Below are 21,624 nucleotides of genomic sequence, written 5' to 3'. Positions count from 1 at the left end.
CTGCATATGCTACATGGCCCGCCCACCCATGGGGATTCACTTGGGATGTGTGAAGTTCTTACTTAACCACGATTACTAATTCCCTATTAGCAATAGCCTTCAACCGCAAGGCTTGAGGCCTCCATGGTCAGTGGGAGTTGTAGGTGGTCAGTGGGGCAGAAAGTTGGGGCTAGGGTTGCCCCATGTACGGGAACACATGCAGACCCGCACATCTTCCCCCACCCCTTCTCCCCACAGGGGCAGCATGTCCAGGGCCCCAGGCTCATTGCCTGCGAGCGAAGATGGTTACTCATCTCCTCAGCTACCCGCAGCTGTCCATCTGCCTGGCTCACATTTTTTCAAAAGGAGTACTAATCGGCGCCAGCATGACCACTAAGGGTAGGCCGCTGATCATGGAAGGCCGTTGGATATGGGGTGATTCCCGTTAATTGTATGGAAATAGGGCTCAAGTGGTGATAATTGCTTTCTTGCCACAATTTCGTTTACAGGAGTGGGCCGGTTGTATCACACACAGTTTGGGGTTTGGTGCGGTTCTCGTTTTCAGCCTCCCGTTATTCACCGGCCTCGTCCCACTCGAGCGAGAGCGCAATGAGGCCGGAAAATCGTGCCCAATGTCAACTGAGTCAAAATGAGTCATACTTGATAGAATCAATGTTCCCAGAAACCAGCAAGGTCTTGGGTAGATGTGCTTATTCAAGAAAATATAACATGACTGAATGAACCACTCAAGTTGTTAGACAGAGAAGAGATTCCTCATTTCAGTACAAACAGAACCAACGCACTCGATGACTATGGAACGAAATGAATGAAAATGGAAAATGAGTTGCTGAAGCACATGTTCAACATCAGCAAGCGGTGAAAGCAAAGTGAAAAATATCTAGTGTGATGTGAAGCCAGAAATTACAGCATCTAACTCGGCAGCAAACTACTCACCATCTTATGAGATGAGCGATAACATTATGACAATATTTGGTACAAGCACAAGTTTCTCTGTGCCTCTTGTGACTCTATATTTGTTCCAGAGATGAGAGATTTTAGGTGCCAGGCTAGGTTGGAGAAGCTGGGTTGTTCTCCTTCAAGCAAAGGGGTTTAAGAGGAGATCTGATAGAGGTACACAGGTTTATGACAGGGGTTAGATAAAGTAGACAAAGGAAAGCTGTTATCGTTTGCTGAAATTACAAGGATGAAGGAGGCCCAGGTTTAAGTTTTTAGGCAAAAATTGCGAGGGATGTGAAACAAACATTTTTACACAGCGACCTGGAACACACTGCCTATGCGGGTGGTGAAGTGGAGACAAACAGAAATTGAGGATAAAACACTTGAGGGCTTTGGGGATGGAGCAGGGTAATGGAACTGACTGGATTGCTCGACAGAAAGCCAGCATGGGCTAAATGGCCTCTTTCTGTGCCGTCATGAATATAATTAAATTCAATATTTCTCCCCCTAATCTTTTGTTTTTAAATTTACAATACCCAATTCATTTTTTTTTAAATTAAGGGGCATTTTAGTGAGGCCAATCCACCTAGCCTGCACATCTTTGGGTTGTGGGGGCAAAACCCACGCAAACACAGGAGAATGTGCAAACTCCATACCGACAGTGACTCAGAGCCAGGATCGAAATGGGTCCTTGGCGCCAGGAGGCAGCAATGCTAACCAGCGCGCCACCATGCTGCCCATATTTCTCCCCATATTCTTAAGGTGTTTTATCCATGCTGAGGTACAGTTGTATGGGTACTCAATTTCCTCCACTTAATTAGTCATTCTTCAGGCTGTTCAACTGAGGAGAGTTTCACAACTGAGTAAAATTCCGTTCTCACCATCACATGGACTTCCAGCAGGTCCCAGTGGCTGATGTTGCACCTCCCTAACCCAAGAGCATTAGTTAATTGCTGTACTTCTCCCACTACCTTTGACCAAGTAATGTAGCACAGACAGGGCATAGAATTCAGGTTTCATACTGTTCACAGGCTCAGCGAATCTAGGACCTGCAACAACCAAATGAGCCAATAGAGAAGTGTTCTTTACGTACTACTGTCTGCCTTGGCAAGGAGGGTGATTATTCAGGGGCTTCTTGTGGTGTTAAATTCTAACCATGGTGAGTTGTGACAATGTATTCAATAAATCAGGGCAGCACAGTGGCGCAGTGGTTAGCAGTGCTGCCTCAAGGCGCCGAGGTCCCAGGTTTGATCCCAGCTCTAGGTCACTGTCCGTATGGAGTTTGCACATTCTCCCTGTGTTGCGTGGGTTTCGCCCCCACAACCCAAAGATGTGCAGGTTAGGTGGATTGGCCATGCTAAATTGCCCCTTAATTGGAAAAAATTAATTGGTACTCTAAATTTATAAAAGAAAAAAAAATGTATTCAATAAATCTGGTCATTCATAGGCTAGCACCAGTAAAAGTGACCATAAAAGCTGTCAGTCTGCCATAAAAACAACTAACGGTAAAGGAAAACAGTTACTCCTTTCCGGCCTTGCCTATAAATGCTTGACAATTAATGCTCATAGTCACATTAAGGCATAGGCAGTAAACACTACCTTGACAATGTCCCCCAAACAAAACAAAATGAACATGAAGTACAAGAAATAAAAGTCATTATTTGAGATCAGACCCATGTCACCCAATTATCTTGCATCTATACATCTGCAGATAATCGCACTTATTTAAGTCAACTGTTGCTCTCTGCTATTTTTAGGTGGAAATAATTCTCATCTGTTTCAAATATTGTTAGATCAGTACATTCAATACCTTAAGAAAAGTTGTCTGAGTTGGGTCCAGCTTGGAGTTGCATTCCACCTTAGATTGAGAAGACAGAATTAGTATAAAACTATGAGTGATAAAATGTGTGGATTAAAAATGAGCACTAATTCCACCTCCCAAAATGGGAAAGGATTTCTCTGGTCAATACATGTACTGACATTTAAATGTATTCATGATGGCCTTCTTTGATCAGTATTTGTGGTTCAAAAAGAATAAGTATAAAGTTTGCTAGAAATGCTAACTGGAGAAAATGCTCATTGCACATGTACTGTACTCCAGAAACTACTGTACAACCAGAAAGCTTTTTCCCTATCCGTTACCTTCCATTTATTCTCTGCTTTTAGTGGGTTAATTTACAGCCACACGCAAAATAATACATTAAATACATTACAAATAGCACAGAGTTCCTGCAAGTATCACACTAGCATCCTGTGATGCTTCCATGTCAGCATTTCCCCATCTCTTTGTTGATAATACATGTCGATCCAAGTTTATTACGCAACAAAAATAATACTTAACTGATTGTTCTGGATGCCATACTCAAAACCTTTGTCCAGTTGGACTGAGGGTTATTGGAATATTACTTGGGAGCTTCAATCTAATTTGGCAATACTAGCAGGGAAACTATTAGCACTATTTGGTGGAGGACTTAATCTGTTTAAAAGCAAACAGTTTAAGACCTGTATCCCTCCTCCTTCAGGTACCATGCTATCAGAGGGCACTGGACCTCCATTATGATTGTGCATGGCGAAGTACTGCAGTGATTTGCCATTCGCTTCTGCAGTGTGACTAATCAGGAAACGCTCGTTGCTCTTTCACCATGTGCTATCAGACATATTGGAAGGATTTTACAAACTGATAATAAACCTGCTTGGCCACAGTTTGCACTTCAATGGTCATCAAGTCCTGAAGTGGGATTGGAACCAGATCTTCTGGCCTAGGGGTAGGGATGCCTCCTCGAAAATACTTTCAAAACCTGTATTAATCTAGTAAAATTATGACATAGTTAACGCAGCAAAGTATGAAGAGTTGAGGGAAAGAGACATCAGTAAAAATGCTGAGATTTTTAGATGGGAAGACAGAGAGGAAAGGAACCAATGTCAGAAGAATGAGGACTACTCATTTCTTAATGCAGTGCTCCTGGATTTCTAGCTTTTCACAATTAGCCAGCACAATGAACAATGCCATTTCTTTCTTCAAGACAATGTAACGAAAGGGAAAATGCTGGAAAATCTCAGCAAGTCTGGCAGCATCTGTAGGGAGAGAAAAGATCTAACGTTTTGAGTCCGATGACTCTTTGTCAAAGCCTCTTTTCTCTCCCTACAGATGCTGCCAGACTTGCTGAGATTTTCCAGCATTTTCCCTTTCGTTTCAGATTCCAGCATCCGCAGTAATTTGCTTTTATTCAAGACAATGCAGTTGGTCCCAGACACTCGAGTGTGATGCAGAATCACTGCCCATACTCACCACACCTTCCTCTGCTGGGGAATTGTCCCCCACCACCAGCATCACCGAGCACCTAAAATACAACACACCATCAGCTTACATTCTTCAGCCTGCAGGCAGTTCATAGGCAGTCTGACATCAGTTTACATTTCATTTCTCATTACCAAGAGAAGTGGAACATTTGAAAGGGATCAGAGTAACGAAGTGAGAGCTCCCAATCACACTTGCCCCATGTGTAGATACTGTGGTTAGCACTGCTGCCTCACAGAACCAGGGACCCGGGGCTGGTTTAGCTCACAAGGCTAAATCGCTGGCTTTTAAAGCAGACCAAACAGGCTAGCAGCACGGTTCGATTCCCGTACCAGCCTCCCAGGATAGGCGCCGGAATGTGGCGACTAGGGGCTTTTCACAGTAACTTCATTGAAGCCTACTCGTGACAATAAGCGATTTTCATTTCATTTCAATTCCGTCCTTAATTAGTGAGCCATAATGAGAGTGATGATCTGTCTGTGTGGAGTTTGCACATTCTCTGCGTGTCTGCGTTAATTTCTTTTGAATGCTCCAATTTTTCCCACAGTCCAAAGATATGCAGATTAGGTGGATTGGCCAAGCTAAATTTCCCCTTAGTGTCCAGCGATTTGTGGGTTGGGTGAGGTTATGGGGTTGCAGAGATAGGGCAGCAGCCTGGTTAGGGTGCTCTCTCAGGGGTCAGTGCAGACAAAATGGGCTGAATGGCCTTCTACTGCACTGTAGGGATTCTGTGTGCTGTGTTGTGAATTGGAGCCATACTGAAACAGTGAGCCTGGACAAGGGAGGCCAGAATTTGCATTGCAGGGAAGGGTGGGGGGGAGAGAGATCTTGGTTGGGGGAGGAGAACTACCTTGAGACAGTTGCTAGAGAGGGCCCAAAAAGGAGTCACCACCTCTCCTGCCTAATCATCAGCCTGCTAGGTTTCAGGTAGCTTAAACACAAAGCTCCCCTGTTGTGGATAGAGTCCGAGTAGGGGCAGGCATGAGAGGGGGTGTGAGGTGCTGGGCATTGTGCCCACTTTTACAGCCCCCCACTCTCCCAGTGGGCCAAAATAGGGAAACGGGAAAAAGCAAATCTGCAGAAAATAGAAAGAATAGACAGAGAAGGAAAGTCAAAAAATAAATAAATACAGGGCTCTGAAAAAAAAAGTGAGTCTTTGATGAAAGCCTCACTGGCTTCAGCATTACACTCATTAATTCTTGGCCTAATGGGAGGATAGGGGTCACAGAGAGGAAGGAAGGTGGTCAATATGGAGTAATGGTCAATAACAGGGTCGCATTCCTGCACGAGCATTGATACAAGGGTATGGGCCAATGGCATAACCTCCTTACAATTTGCATGTGCCGATCACCTTTAATCCAGGAAAATGAAGCAAAGCACTTCACACGGGTGTAATCAGAAATAAATCAATGCTGACCCAAAAAAGGAAATACTGGGATAGAAGACCATTGACTGGTTAAAGGTGAGGTGTACAAAGAACTTAAAGCAGGAGATTGGAAGGTGAAGAGGTCAAGCTACTTTAGCTCGGTATTCCATGGTATTGAACCTAGATCTATGGTATGTTGAAGGTTGGGGAGGAAGAATGCACAAAATTGAGAGAAGTTGGGGTCTTTAGTAAGTGGATATTGTTTTGCAATTTATAGTATTCTATTAGCAGCACTAATTCTCTCTCTGCAAAGAGGATTTCTAAACACTCAGACCTCTAAATAGACTTAGTTCAGGCTTCCAAGTTGACATTACTAAAATGTTGAATGGCAACTTGTACAGTTTTGAATAAGCTAAAGTTTATGGAAAATGGGAGGCCAGCCATGAGAGTATGAGACTGGTCAAGCATGGAAGATGACACACATGGGTTTCAGCAGGAAATGGACTGAGGTAGGATGGAGGGTGACTGTTTTCTTTGATAATGAAGTACCTGGTCTTTGTGAGGGAAGGAATATGGAATTGAAAGCTTAGCTCAGGTCACCAATGTTTAAACAATCTGGTTCATCCAAAGAGAACAGCTGGGGAAGGGAATGAGGTCAGCTTATGGCAATGATGGCTTTGATCTTTCCAGTGTTTAACTGGAATAAATTGCATCGCTTCCAAGACTTGGATGTTGGACAAAACGTTTAACAACATAGAGATACTCAGGGTTGAGAGAGCTGGTAGAGAGGGAGGGTTGGGTGTCATTAGTGTTTTTAGGAATTAGGAGCAGAAGTAGACAATTCAGTCCCTCCAACCTACTCTGCCATTCAATCAGATCATGGCTGATCTCTTCCTGGTCTCAAATCCATCTCCCTGCAGGTTCCCCATATCCTTTTGACCTGTTTTTTAAAATCAGAAATATATCTATCTCACTCTTGGAACCATTTAATGACTCAGACTCTACCGCACTACGGGGCAATGAGTTCCATCCCTGGAATCAATCTGGTGAACCTCCTCTGAACTGCCTCGAATGCCACCACATCCTTCCTCAAATAAGGAGACCAAAACTGTACACAATATTCCAGATGTGATCTCGCCAACACCCTATACAATTGCAACAGCACTTCTCCACTTTTAAACTCCAGTCCTTTTGCAATAAACACTAACATTCCATTTGCCATTTATGCTTTACCTCCATACCGACTTTTTGCGACTCATGAACAAAGACACCCAAATCCCACTGCCAAGATGTATTTTGAACCTGCTTTCCATTGAGATAATAATTGGCCATTCTATTTTTTCGGCCAAAATGGATAACTTCACACTTATCCACATTAAATTCCATCTGCTAAATTTTGGTCCAATCTCCTTGTCTATCTATATCCATATGTAAAATCTTTTATCTCCTCTTCATTGTCTGATTTCCCACTTATTTTGTTATCATCTGCAAATGTTGCTATGTTACACTCTGTCCCTGATGCAGATCATTTATATAGATTGTAAACAGTTGAGGTCTTGAGGACTGACCCCTGTACCACCCAGCTAGTTACTGTTCGCCAGCCAGAGAAAGACCCATTTACCTGACACTCTTCTTTGTCAGTCAGCAAATCCTCTATCCAATCTAGTACTCTACTCCCAATCCTCTGTGATCTCACCTTCTGGATCAGTATTTTATGCGCTACCTTGACAACCGCCTTCTGGAAGTCTAGATATACCACATCCACAGGTTCCCCATTATCCATCTTGCTGGTTACGTCCTCAAAGAACTCAACCAAGTTTGGCAAGCATGACTTACCCTTCATAAAACTATGCTGACAATGGTGGATTGAGCTTTGTCTTTCCAAATATTCAGCCATCTCGTCTTTAATGATTGATTCCAGCAACTTATCACCACAGAGTTTAAACTTACCGGTCTATAGTTTCCTACCTTTTGCCTCTATCCCTTTTTGAATAGGGGCGTCATGTTAGCATGTTTCCAATCCACTGGGACTCTTCCAGAATCCAAGGAATTTTGAAATATCAAAACCAATGCATCCACTATCTGTGTTGCCACCTCCCTTAATACCTTAGGGTGCAGACCATCAGGTTCCGGAGACTTATCTGCCCTTAATCCCATTAGTTTATTCAATACCATCACCCTAATAATGGTTATTGCACCAATTTCCTCCGTACTAACTAGTTTTTGGAAAGTTTTTATTATCCTCTACCGTGAAGCAGCAAATTATTTATTCAGTGCCTCCACCATCTCTATGCTTCCCATTCCCATTTAGGGGCAGCACGGTAGCATTGTGGACAGCACAATCGCTTCACAGCTCCAGGGTCCCAGGTTCGATTCCGGATTGGGTCACTGTCTGTGCGGAGTCTGTACATCCTCCCCGTGCGTGCGTGGGTTTCCTCCGGGTGCTCCGGTTTCCTCCCACAGTCCAAAGATGTGCAGGTTAGGTGGATTGGCCATGATAAATTGCCCTTAGTGTCCAAAATTGCCCTTAGTGTTGGGTGGGGTTATTGGGTTATGGGGATAGGGTGGAGGTGTTGACCTTGGGTAGGGTGCTCTTTCCAAGAGCCGGTGCAGACTCGATGGGCCGAATGGCCTCCTTCTGCACTGTAAATTCTATGATCTATTATTACCTCACCAGTATCATCCTCTAATGGGCCCACATTTATTTTAGCTATTCTCTTCCCAGAAACTTTTGGTATCAGTGTTATGATTTCTGCTAGTTTCCTTTCGTCGTTCATCTTAGCCCTTTTGATTTTATTTTTAGTAGCCTTTTCCTGAACATTAAAATTCTCCCAATCCGCCAGTTTACCACAGCTTTTGCAGTATGTATGAACATCTGCCATTGTTCCTCAACTGTCCTACCCGTAATTATTTGTGCTCTGTCTACTTGGGCCAACTCTTTCCTCAGGCCTGTATACCTCTGCCTCTAGCCTCATTCCCACCACTCCCAAAGTCGCCTCATCCCCACCTTTCATTCCCAAAGTCACCTTACATTTTGATTTTTTCATGCGAGGATGAGGAGATATTTAGTCTAGTCCAGTAGCTTGGAAGGGCTGTCGAAAATGGGGGTTATAAGAGAAAGTTAACAGGGTTGGGAAAAGAGAGGTGCTCAAAGGAAAAGGTACCAGAGGAGTGGGGGAAGAGGTCAATGTGTGATTTGGTGTCAATGTCACCACTCAGCGGTTTGGGAAGACTATTTGTTGGAAACTATAGCCAAATAGGGATACTTCATTAAGGGGAGAGTTCCAGAATCCTGGAGGAAGATGTGGAGAGGGGCAGTCTGCTGGAAGAGACAAAGAACACAGTGAAAGATGGGGTGAACGGTAACAAGGAGGAGATTCGTGAGATTAGCCTCCAGTGGGGGTACTGGTCAGAAAGACTGGTGAGAGAGGAGAATGGCTCAGTTTGGTGCTGCTGGTCAGGAGGCAATAATGGTGCCCTAATACATTAGCGAGGCAACTGATCTCTCAAAAAAGGAGGCAAAAGGGATTTTACGATAGATCCGGGAAAAGACTCCAACCATTACAGCCGGATGACAGGTTCGAATCCTCGCTTGGGTCACTGTCTGTGCAGAGTTTGCATGTTCTCCCCGTGTCTGCGTGGGTTTCCTCCGGGTGCTCCGGTTTCCTCCCACAGTCCAAAGATGTGAGGGTTAGGTGGATTGGCCATGCTAAATTGTCCTTAGTGTCCAAAAAGGTTAAGTGGGGGTTACTGGGTTACGGGGATAGGGTAGAGACGTGGGCTTGTGTAGCGCGCTCTTTGTAAGGGCCGGTGCAGACTCGATGGGCTGAATGGCCTCCTTCTGTAAATTCTATAATTCTACGATTCTATGACACGGTCAGACTGGAAGATTCCAAAGGGAATGGATGGTCTAAGTATGCGAAGGTACTGCGACAAGCAGGTCCAAATTCATATATCATCATCACGGATGAAGGTGTTGTCTTAAGAAGCAACAGAAGAGCTCTGCTTAAAGTTCGGCAAACTTTTGGAATACAACCACCAGAACAAGTAGGTAGCAGTCCTAAGACAGCTGAAGAAGATACAGTGCAGCACACAGAACCACAACACAAGATACAGACACAACAAAAGAAGAAGATCAAGCAGCATCCACAGCTATAAAGGAAGATGAAGTAACGTCACAAGTTCAGCAGCCACTCAGAAGATCAACAAGGCTAAGACGTAAACCTGAGAGACTGAATTTGTGACAGACTGTAAATAGTTTAAAGATGTAAATATTTATGCATATTAGATTGAATTGTTAAAAACTGATCTAATGAATGTAAATAATTAAATTTTCAAAAGGAAAGGGATGTGATGATATGCAATTCTGCCTGTAATATTGTACATGACATCCGACCAGCTGGTGGGGGGGGGCAGTGTAAATGTATCATGTGGTTCTGTGTCCAGGGGAGTTGGGAGTAAGTTGTGTTGGTGGATAAGATGTATTTTGCTATAGCTCTATAATGTTAGTGTTAGTAGTTTGTTATTTATTTACTCCAGTTATCTTTACCACTCAGTTGTTTCATAAAAAATTATTTAAATTAGATGTTCTGTAACATCATTCATATCGGCCAGTCTACCGAACATGACAAAAATGACACTTAGAAATGTTTTGGTTGTATCGCACCCTACATTTCCAATCACTTTACACATGTGTAGTAGAGGCGGGTACAATTTTGTCTTTTAAAAAGCATTTAGACAGTTATATGGGAAAGCTGGGGCTAGAGGGATATGGGCCAAATGCGGGCAATTGGGACTAGCTTAGTGGCAAAAACTGGGCAGTATGGACAAGTTGGGCCGAAGGGCCTGTTTTCATGTTGTAAACATCTATGACTCTATAATGGATGCACTGCAGGATGCTGGAACAGGTACCGAAAATAGTTGTTGGGTTACCGGGGAGAGATCCGAGCCTGGGACAATAACAGATGAAGTGATGGGTTGTGGTGGAGCAAAGTATCCAAGGGGAGAAAAATGAAAGGTGATGTAACCAGAAGACTAAGAGGGATAAAAGTTAGCTGCTGGAAGTAATGGGCACATGATGGATATAGGAGGTTCTAACTTCACATAGACATGGTCATAAACAGTAGAGGGAGCAGAAAATAATGCTAAAGCCTAAATTTTCCCTTCAGAGCAATTTGGGTCAATGATAACGAGACTCCTCCTTACATTGAGATCAGTGACAGAACTATTCATCTAATAATTGTGTCAGTGGCAGGGGTATTCTCCCTGATATTGGGGTCAGTGATGGAAATACTTATCCTCAGGCTGGGACCAAGAAAGGGTGGTTTTCCCTTCACAATGAGGCCAATGACAGCGATTGTTCCCTTCACATTGGTATCAGTGATGGGAATATTCCCCTCATGCTGGGGTCAGAGACCGGCATATTTCCCCTCATGCTGCAGGCAGTGATAGGGGTGTTTGCACCAGGTAGAAATGGATCAGGCAATGACACAAATGTCAGGCAATGGCCATCTCCTACAAGAGAGGATCAAAGCACCACCCCTTGATATTCAATGGCATTACCATCACTGAATCCCCCGCAAGCAACATCCTGGGGGGGTTACCATTGATCAGAAACTGATTTGGACTAGCCAGTACTGTGGCTAACAGGGCAGGGCAGGGCTAGGAATCCTTTGGCAAGTAATGCACCTCCTGACTCCCCGAAGCCTGTCCACCATCTACAAGGCACAAGTCAGGAGTGTAATGGAATACGCTCCACTTGCCTGGACGAGTGCGGCTCCAACAACACTCAAGAAGCTCGACTCCATCCAGGTCAAAGCAGTCCGCTTGATTGCTCCCCTTTCACAAACATTCAAACCCTCCACCATCGACGAACAGTGGCAGCCATGTGTACCGTCAAAGATGCACTGCAGTAACTTACCAAAGTTCCTCAGACAGCACCTTCCAAATCCACGACCATTACCATCTAGAAGGAGAAGAGTGGCAGATACCTGGGAATCTCACCACCTACATGTTCCCCTCCAAGTCAGTCATCACCCTGACTGGTAAATATATCGCCGCTCATTCACTGCTGCTGGGGTAACATTCTGGAACTCCCTCCCTAACAGCACAGTGGGTGTACCTACACCCGATGGACTGCAGCGGTTCAAGAAGGCAACTCACCACCATCTTCTGAAGGGCAACCAGGGACAGGCAATAAATGCTGGCCTAACCAGCGACAACCACATCCCGTAAATGAATTTTAAAAAGGAATGATTCGGTGTTTTGAGACTTCCGACAATAAATGCAATTCAATACAGTGTGGCTATTGACAGACTGTAGTGTTGGAACGGATGACAATCTGAGGGGAGAGCTGAATACTTACTGCAAAGTCTTGGCATTGGCCACAGTTCCAGGTCTGTTCATTTCCAAATCCCTGCGACTGTGGGAAAGAAGAAAATGTCATTATTTAAAATATGAACCATAGTTTGGTTCCATTTTAATTTCTTCAAAAGTAAATGTGGGGTGCTCTGTGATACAAACTTTCATTAGGCTCCAAAGGGTATTAGCTTGAGCTCTGCTCTCCTCCCCTCTCCAGGGGCACAGGAACTGTTGATAACTGCCCTCTAAATGTAATCTCAGCTAAGATATTTTGAAACGCAACTGGTGTCAGGGACTGCAAGGCAAACATCCTTTGTGGTGTTAAATCACACTCGGCCAGAGCAGCTGAGTGCTAATTTGCAATTACATTATACAGAAATTTACAGGGTCAGCACAAAACCAAACAGGAAACTGGAGCGAACTGGTCCAGTCAAAGGACCAGCACAATAGCCGAATTGCCTCTTTTCACACTATTGTTTCAGAAGATTCAATTTTGGAACAAGGAGTACAATTTATAAATGTAAACAAAAAGCTACAAGCTCATTTAATGAAATATAACAGTTCTAAATGCTTGCCAAGATAAGATCAAAACTAACAGATTTTTCAATTTTTACTATCGGTTTTGCTACGCTCAAAAAAAGGGGGCGCCAGGTCTCAATGCTCAACCCTAACTTTAGGCTAATATCGCCGGAATGATCTGTGTCTGTGCAAATGTTGCCTGTAATGAGTGATACCCGTGACAATGTTATCCTTATTGGGGTGGATCTGTGGAAGTATCACTTGTACTGAGGAATGTGACAGTGTTACCTATTTTCAGGAGTGACTATGAGAGCACTGCCTGTATAGCACTGCTTATGACAGCGTCACCTATCTAGAGTGTTTGTGACAGCATTGCCTGTACTGAGGACTGCCTGTAACAGCGTTATCTATATTGAGGAGTGTTTGTGACAGCATTGCCTGTACTAAGGAATGTCGGTGATCGTGTTACCTGTGTTGAGGAGGCGGCTCAGTGGTTAGCACTGCTGCCTCACAGCTCCAGGGACCCGGGTTCATTTCTGGCCTCGGGTAACTGTCTATTTGGAGTTTGCACGTTCTCCCCGCGTCTTCATGGGTTACCTCCGGGTGCTCCAGTTTCCTCCCACAGCCTAAAGAAGTGCAAGTTAGGTGGATTGGCCATGCTAAATTGCCCCTTGGTGCCCAAAAGGTTAGATGGGGTTACTGGGTTAGGGTGGAGGCGTGGGCTTAAGTAAGGTGCTCTTTCCAACGGCTGGTGCAGACTCAATGGGCCGAATGGCATCCTTCTGCATTGTAGGGATTCTATTGTTCTATGATTGAGTGTTTGTGACATCACTGCCTGTACTGATGACTGCCTGTGACAGCACTGCCTGTACTGATGACTGCCTATGTTACCTATATTGAGGAGTGCCTGTGTTACCTGTTATACATGTTCCAGAAGAGCTGCAGATTGCTCTGGTTGACGTTAGCTCCTATTTGTTGTCGGAGGCTCTGCACCAGCTCCGTATTGTTCATCAGTTCCTCCTGAGACAGGAGGTAGAAACACTGTTACACACGACTCTGCTGTCTTCCATATCTACCTCCTGCTTTCTCCCTTTTCTCTTGAATTTTCTGCTGGGTATCACTGCGTGGGCATAGGCTGCCTTGTGCTATCTCACTTAAGTTGGCATGCTTGGAGTACGGGATGGGCCAGCAATCACAATCAGATGTCCTAACTAATTTTATTTCTTCAAGACCGGCCCATTCCCCCAGCCCTGGGTTGTGGAAGGTAATTGTAGCACTTATTCGGCCATTGCGGTTCATTCATCATTCACTGATTTTAATGATGTTGGCTAGGATGCCAGTGCACACCATAATCAAATTTGATTTGCAAACACGGGTTGTTTACTGTTTCCAGAGATTCATCACCCAAACCTTTCGAGTGAACATTTTCTAATTTCTATTTAATGAAACAACCTGCTGAACGTTTCGATTTGGATAAGTTCCAACATGCATAGCCCATAGCCCACCGTAGAGAAAGGGTAACAGCAGAATGAACGGCAAAGGTTTGTTTGGGTTTTATACAGTGGGGACAGGGAGGTCTGAGACTTCTGCCCACATCAGGGCATTTTAGTTAACTTAAATCTTGCTCCATTTAAAGCATTTAAATATTGTATTCTGCTCAGTGAAGCCTGAACACTCAAACTGAGGACAGGTGCCAGGATTCAGGATATCTGCTGAGGGCTGGAGAGGAATTTGCAGTGGGAGGGGAGGATGCAGTGGTTGTACAGTAGGGCTAAGAAAGAGGTTCTGCACTGACAGTAGAAAGAGCTTGACACTAAAATAAAAAGCAGAACCTCGAAAGTACTAATTTCTGGATTATTAGCTGAGCCACATGCAAATTGGCATAAACTAAATAGGATTAGAGAGATGAATGTGTGGCTCAAAGATTAGTGTGAGAGAAATGAGTTTTGATTCATAGACACTGGAACCTGTACTGGGGAAAGTGGGATCTGTACCGTTGGAACGGTCTACACGAGTCATGTTGGGTAAAATGTCCTAGCCAACCATATAATTAGGGAAATAGGCAGGGCATTAAACTAACCAGTGGGGAAATGGATCATATAGGGGAAGATTGAGTACATTCAAAGGTAAATGTAAGGCAATAGATTAAGGTAGCAATAAAGGTAATGATAATCAGAGTATGGTAGGAAGGGACAGTGATTGAAAACTTAAGAGTGTGCCAGCGTAAACCTAAGTCGGGGAAACGACCATGGGCAATAATAGCAAAACTCTACAAATTCCAGGACAGGAACGGGTTCTGAGGTGAGCAAGAAGCATGCGGTCATGGAAATGGGAAGGACACACCACCCACATTTATCAGGACATTGGAGCCGACCTGGCCGGGTAGAGTTTAACAGGGCCAAAATAAGGTATGATTCGGCATGTTGTACCCGGCAAGACAATGGGTCATGTATACTGACAGGGAATACTATTTCAACATGCTGGAGGAAGCAAACGGGTTCATATGGAAGAACGGACTTGGGAAGAAATAGTGTGGTGGGAGGGGGCAGTAAAGAACAATATGGACCTACACGAACGAGGGGGGGGGGGGGCGTGTTTTGGGTTACTGTACTTGGGGTCATGGAGGGAGGAATGAGACGGGTTGGAACATAAGTATCCATTTTCCATGGGGAGCCACCACATTATTGAGCACGTTGGTGCACAGGAGTAAAAAAGAGGATGTGGGGGGGAGGGGGGCGCGACGTATCTCCCGTGAGGGAAGGAATGTATGGCGTGGGCGGGGTGGGGTGGGGGCAGGGTGCAAGAGGCAAAGGAAGGAGGGGGGCAGGCAAGGGGGAGGCAATTGGGAAGCAAGTAAAATGAAAGGAGTAAGGCGGATGAGAGGGGGTGAAGAATACAATGCTGGTCACAACAGGTCGCATGCAAAGTTGGAACTTGGTTTGAATGAAGGAGGAGGGGGGCGAACATCTTGGATGGTCCCTGAACTAAGGGAAACCCGGGCATGCAGAGGCACATCCACAAGGTAGTTTGGCTGACCCCACGTTTGGGGGGGGGGGGGGGGGGATAGAAACCCCTTATCAGGGTGGTCACCTGGAATGTGAGATGACTGAACGGACCAGTTAAAAGATCCAGAGTCTTAGCTCATCTAAAAAGCCTGAGGGTCAATGTAGTCTTTCTTCAGGAGACACACTTAAAAGAGAAGGACCGACTGAGGGCAAGGGAAACCTGGAAGGCACAGACATATTAGGTGTGCTTAGACACAAGTGCGAGGGGGGTGGCCATACAGTTCAACAAAAAGATAGCTTTTACAGCGACAAACACGGTGACTGACCCAGGGGGAGGCTACATAATGTTTAGCAAGCCACTTAGTATATATGACCCAAACTGGGACGCCGCTGAGCTCATTAGAAAGACCGTGGCAGAGATTCTCGCTCTCGACTCCCATCTACTTACCATCAAGGGACAGTCTTTCCCTGTCATTGGCAGGGCAGGTGTAGACTAATATCTTGCCACGGGTTTAATTTTTATTTCAGTGCCTTCCGGTCTAATTGCCAAAAGTGTTTTTGTGGGGGTGGCATGGCTGATTTTGCCATTTGCCTGGCCAGGTAAAGTAGCAAGGATTTGGAACACAGTGCTCCAGAGAGGGCAGCAGTCAGGGGTCTGGCCCTTCCAAACCTGTTGTATTATTATTCTGCGGCGAAGGCTGAGAAGGTGAGAGGTTGGAGTAGGGAGCCGGAGGCTATGTGGGTGAAGATGGAGGCTGGTTTTTGTAGGGAGTCTGGCTTGCGGGCACTGGCAATGGTGCCGCTCTCGTTTGTCCCAGGGAAATATTCGGGGAGTCCAGTGGTGGTGGCCACGCTGAAAATTTGGAGGCAATTTTGGCACGTTTGGGGTCGAAGCTGATGCTGATTCAATGAAATCATGTGTTTGAGCCGGCAAGGCTGGACGCTAGGTTTCGGGGTTGGGAGGAGCAGGGGTGATGGAAATGAAGGACACAAGTTTAAAAGGGCGATTTGTGAGCTTGGAAGTTTGGCATTCCGCGGGGGAGGCCTTTAGGTCAATGCAGGTACGGATTTTGCGACAGTTTTTACGACATTTCTGTGTGGCACCGTCCTCTTTGTTGGAGGGGATGCTATCGGAAATTAGGTTGGGGGGAGGGGTAATCTCGGCAATATATGGGAGGATTTTGAAGGAAGAAAGGGCATCGTTGGAGTGGCTAAGACCAAGTGGGAGAAGGGACGGTGCTGGAGGAGGGTTTGTGATGCAAGGTATTATGGAGGGTAAATGCCTCAACCTCGTGTGCGAGACTGGGGTTAATGCAGTTATAAGTGGTACACAGAGCACACCTGATGAAGTTGAGGATGAACCGCTTGTTTGAGAGGGTGGAGGACGTTTGTGTGCGGTGTGGGAGGGGCCCTGTCAACCACGTACATATATGTTCTGGTCCTGTCCCTTCCCCGCATCCATGGCGACTACCAACTCCACCTTTCTTCCCTCGGAGGGCATCATTACCACATTCAACAGCCTTCTAATATTCACCGCCAAATTTCTCCCCTTCACAAAATCCCGCCTGGTATTCGCCTATCACCCCTGGTACACAATCCTCTATTCTCGAGGCCAAGATCTTGGCCAATAACTTGGCATCAACATTTAGTAGGGAGATTGACCTGTACAATCTGTATTGTTCCGGGTCCTTTTCCCGCTTCAGGATGAGAGAAATTGAGGCCTGTTACATCGTCCGGGGGGGGGGGGGGGGGGGGGGGGGGGGGGGGGACACCTCTCGCTCCCTAGCCTCATGAAACACCCTTACCAGCAAGGTCCCCAGCACTCCCCAAATTTTTTTCTCTAACTCCACTAGATACCCATCCGGCCCTGGGGTCTTGCACGAATGCATAGCCTCCCGCCCCACCACCACTTCAACCAGCCTAATTGGGACCCCCTAATCCAACCCCTCCAAAAACCTCCTCATCCCCTCCACCCCGGCTGGGGGTTCCGACTCATATAACTTGCAGTAAAAGTCCCTGGACACCCTGTTCACCCCCACTGGGTCCAAGATCGTATTTCCCTCCTTTGTCCTTTACTCTCCCAATCTCCCTTGCTGCCTCCCGCTTCCTCAGCTGATGTGCTAGGATCCTATTAGCCTTCTCCCCATATTCATACACTGCCTCTCTCGCCCTTCTCAACTGCCCCACCACCTTCCCTGTGGCTAGCAACCCAAACTCCATCTGCAGCTTCTGCTGCTCTTTCAACAGGTCTGCCTCCGGGGCATCCGAATACCTCCTGTCCACCTGGAGAATCTCCTCCACTAACCTACCCACCTCCGCCCCCTCCGCTTTCTCCCTGTGCGCCCATATCAATATAAACTCCCCTCTCACCACTGCCTTCAACGCCTCTCATACTGTAGCTGCTGAAACCTCCCCTCTATCGTTCATCTCCACATACCTCGGAATGGCCTCCCTCATCTGCTCACCCACCTCTTCCTCCGCTAACAGTCCTACATCGAACCTCCATTGCGGGCACTGCCCTCCCCCCACTTACTCACCCGCAAGTCCACCCAGTGCGGGACATGATCAGACCCCACAATCGGCGAGTACTCAACGTCCATCACCCCCGCAAGCAACGTCCTATCATGAATACACATTGTGTACGTGGGAGAAGACTGAGTACTCTTTCGCTCTCAGCCGCCCAAACCTCCATGGATCTCTTCTTCCCCCCCCCCCACCCCCCGCCCCCTTCCCCCCATGTGTTCCATAAATCCCTTTAGCACCTTCAGTGCTGCCAACACCCTCACTGACCTCGACCGATCCAGCCTTGGATCTATAACTGTGTTAAGGTCCCCCCGCCATTATTAGCCGATGTAAGTCCAGATCAGGGATCTTCCCCAACCTTATATATTCTACATCATTCCAGTTCAGAGCATAAAGGTTCTCCAGTACCACCGGCATCGCCTTCAGCTTCCCACTCACCATAACATATCTACCACCCTCGAGTCCGCCACCATACTTCCCACTTCAAATGTCACCCGCTTGTTAATCAAAATCGCCACCCCCTTATTTTGGAATCTGGCCCCGAATGGAATACCTGCCCTACCCATCCCTTCCTCAGCCTAGTCTGATCTACCACCCTCAGGTGTGTCTCCTATATCATCGCCACGTCTTCCTTTAAGCTTTTTAAATGCGCGAACATGCTTGATCGCCCCATTCAATTCACTCATGTTCCACGGGATTAGGCTCATCATGGGGCTCCTAACCCAGTGCAAAAGTGATTCAGACAAACCACAATAATACAAAACAGGAATACCTCCTCCAGTGTTCAGTGTCCTCATTCTCCTGCCAGTTCATTGTCTCTAACAAACTCCATCGCCTCCTCTATCGACCCAAAGTAGAGTTCCTGGCCTTTGTATGTTACCCACAAGTGTGTTGAATATAGCATGCCAAACTTCACCCCCTTCTTAAAGGGGGCCGTCTTCACCTTGTTGAAGCTCGCTCTCCTTTTGGCCAGCCCCGCACCCAGGTCCTGATAAACGCGCAGCTCACTACCTTCCCAGGTGCAGCACCTCGTCTGCCTGGCCCATCTCAAAATCCGTTCCTTATCCAAGAACCTGCCTGTGGAGTCTTAGCCGCTGGTCTGACCACCTCTCTATACGTGCTATCCATAACACTCTCCACCTCGCAGATGCTCCTCAGTATTCCCAGCTGCCGCTCCAGCTCCAAAACCAGGGTTTCCAGGAACTGTAGCTGGAGGCACTTCCTGCACATATGCTGGCCGTGGGCACTAGTATTATACACAGCTTCCCACATGGATAAAGAGGACAAAATCATGACTGTGGTGATTGTAGATCTGAGTAGATGCAATACAACTGAGCAAGCACTAGAGGGAGCACGGGAGAGCTATATATACACAGGGACAGGAAGTGACGACACACTTCACGGAAGGCAGAACTCGTAGCAGGACACAGACAGGCAGCATTTGAGGTAGCCGTAAGTTAAGCTCTGAAGACAGAATGAATTCACAATAAAGCATCTTCTCCATCTTTGAGACTACGAGCTTTATTAAGACACAAGGAACAACACAATGACTTTGAGCTCTCCTGCCTAGACTAACCCCTTTAAATTAAACCTTTGGAAGGTGCGTGATATTAAATTATATCCAATTCTCTAGGGCCCTTTTTGCTACCACTTATAGCCCTCACAGATGATAAACCACAAAAAGTATTTTCAAACTATAAGTGATGATAGTAGGAAAGGCATAAACGATTGCACCCACTACTTATCAATCAGTTGTAGCCTCATCTGCTGCGGCAGGGCAAGACCACTTACTGAAGATTTTAAAAGTTATAAAGCAAGGAGAAAAACCAAAAAGCACCTCTTCCCACTCTGCACCAAATCTCCACTGTTTCAAGTTCTCAATACCCACACTCACTTTGGCTGTATCTCTCTCAGAAAGTGTGTTCTCTCCCATAGCTTTAGCCAAAGTCCACTGTGAGTACGCTTTGAAGCCCCTTTCTTAAATAGAGCTGAGATGACACACACCAATTAAACTTCAAAAGTATGTATTCAACATCTATCGAGGCCTAATCAGGCTTCAGTTGATTGGCCTCAGGTATTTGGGTGGGGCAGCTCATAATTAACCTTTTAAATGAGGGCGGCACAGTGGCACAGTGGTCAGCACTGCTGCCGACGATCCAGGTTCGATCCTGGTCCCGGGTCACTGTCCGCGTGGAGTTTGAACATTCTCCTTGTGGCTGCGTGGGCCTCACTCCCACAACCCAAAGATGTGCAGGGTAGGTGAATGCTAAATTGCCCCTTAATAGGAATAAAAAATAATTGGGTATTCCGAATTTTTAAAAAAACTACATCACTTTCAAACTTAATGTAAAATTCAATCATATTATGGTCACTCTTTCCTGAAAACTCCACTGACAGATAACAAAATTTGAGTTCAATAAAATCTGGAATGAAAAGTCTAATGATGACCATAAAACCATTGTTGATTGTCATAAAAACCCATCTGGTCCTTTCGGGAAATTTCTGCCCTTTTCTCTCTTGTTCTTCCCGATCTCCAAAGATGCAATCCGTAATGCTCTGTTTCATCCCACAAGAGGCATCATATGTTGATTGTTCCCAATACCTCTCAGCTATAGAATACCTCACCACTCTCCCTTAGTGTTCCTTCCTTACAATCTGTTGGCTTTTAAAACTCAAGCTTATGTTATGGGCCAGGGTTTAGAGAAACCCAAAGTGTATCATGCAGTTCACCTGACGCACAACTTTGAATAGATTGTGGTATGGGGAGCACACGGCCCACTCTACAGGAGTGGTACAGCGGAAATGGAAAAGTATTTTTTAAAGAAAAACAATGTTTATTCTATGAACTCAAGTTAACCTTTTTAAAACATACAGTGAACATCTTAGCAACCATTAATTCAAATACAACCCCCAAAGAATACAATACTAAGTAAACTTTTAAGCTTTTCTTTTTAACATCCATATGACTCAAAAACAAAACCTTTATCAGAAGCACATCAGGTTAAAGTCACCACTGTAAACATTTATAATTCTGAATTCACCAAATGATGAAGAGATAGTCTTTTGATGGCAGAGAGAACAGCAGTTCACCTGCTTGATCTGGCTTCAGCTCCAACACTGAAAATGAAACTAAAACACACCCTGCAGCAAACAGGCTGCTCAAAAACAAAAGTAAAAGCTGACAGCCCAGCTCCATCCACTCTCTGACATCACTGCAGTAGTAAACACCCATTTCTTCAAGGTACTCTCACTGCAGATATTTATATACACACCCATTTATAAACACCCATTTCTTCAAGGTACTCTCACATGACACTTAGAATGACCTAATCATGACTTCTTGATTTACCTCATTCTAAATTTTTCCAATTTTGGTGTTTCCTGCACTGTTAGCCTTTACTTTTTTACTTTGGTTTCTCAGTTAAAAGAAAAGTAAGCTGTCAGGCAAAGCCATCAGGGACATGTTAGGAGTTAGATAGATGATGTATAGAATGAAACAGGCTGTGGATTTATTTAGCAGGCAAGACATCGATCTTAATTCTTCTTGCCTGACGGAAACCAACAAGGGGGAAGCTAAAAGAAAGCAGGTTAGTTACCCACTTGTTATTTGACCCGTT

The 21,624-nt window shown here is 45.5% G+C and overlaps 1 protein-coding gene across 4 annotated transcripts in view; it reads right to left on the bottom strand.

Annotated features, from left to right (window-relative positions):
* Nucleotides 1–21,624, bottom strand: part of ndrg4 (NDRG family member 4) — a 259,801-nt gene that overhangs the window by 20,233 nt on the left and 217,944 nt on the right. For all 4 annotated transcript variants that reach the window (XM_038807026.1, XM_038807025.1, XM_038807024.1 and 1 more), the window contains 4 exons: nucleotides 13,396–13,499; nucleotides 11,965–12,021; nucleotides 4,226–4,277; nucleotides 2,747–2,794 (listed from right to left, as the gene is read on the bottom strand). In XM_038807026.1, coding sequence (XP_038662954.1) covers nucleotides 2,747–2,794; nucleotides 4,226–4,277; nucleotides 11,965–12,021; nucleotides 13,396–13,499 — 261 coding nt within the window. The remainder of the gene's footprint in view (nucleotides 1–2,746; nucleotides 2,795–4,225; nucleotides 4,278–11,964; nucleotides 12,022–13,395; nucleotides 13,500–21,624) is intronic.

This window comes from Scyliorhinus canicula, chromosome 9 (assembly GCF_902713615.1).
Source record: "Scyliorhinus canicula chromosome 9, sScyCan1.1, whole genome shotgun sequence".
NCBI classification, from domain to species: Eukaryota; Metazoa; Chordata; class Chondrichthyes; order Carcharhiniformes; family Scyliorhinidae; genus Scyliorhinus; species Scyliorhinus canicula.
Note: the sequence above shows the minus strand (reverse complement) of the source record. Positions and strands in the feature narration are given on the sequence as shown.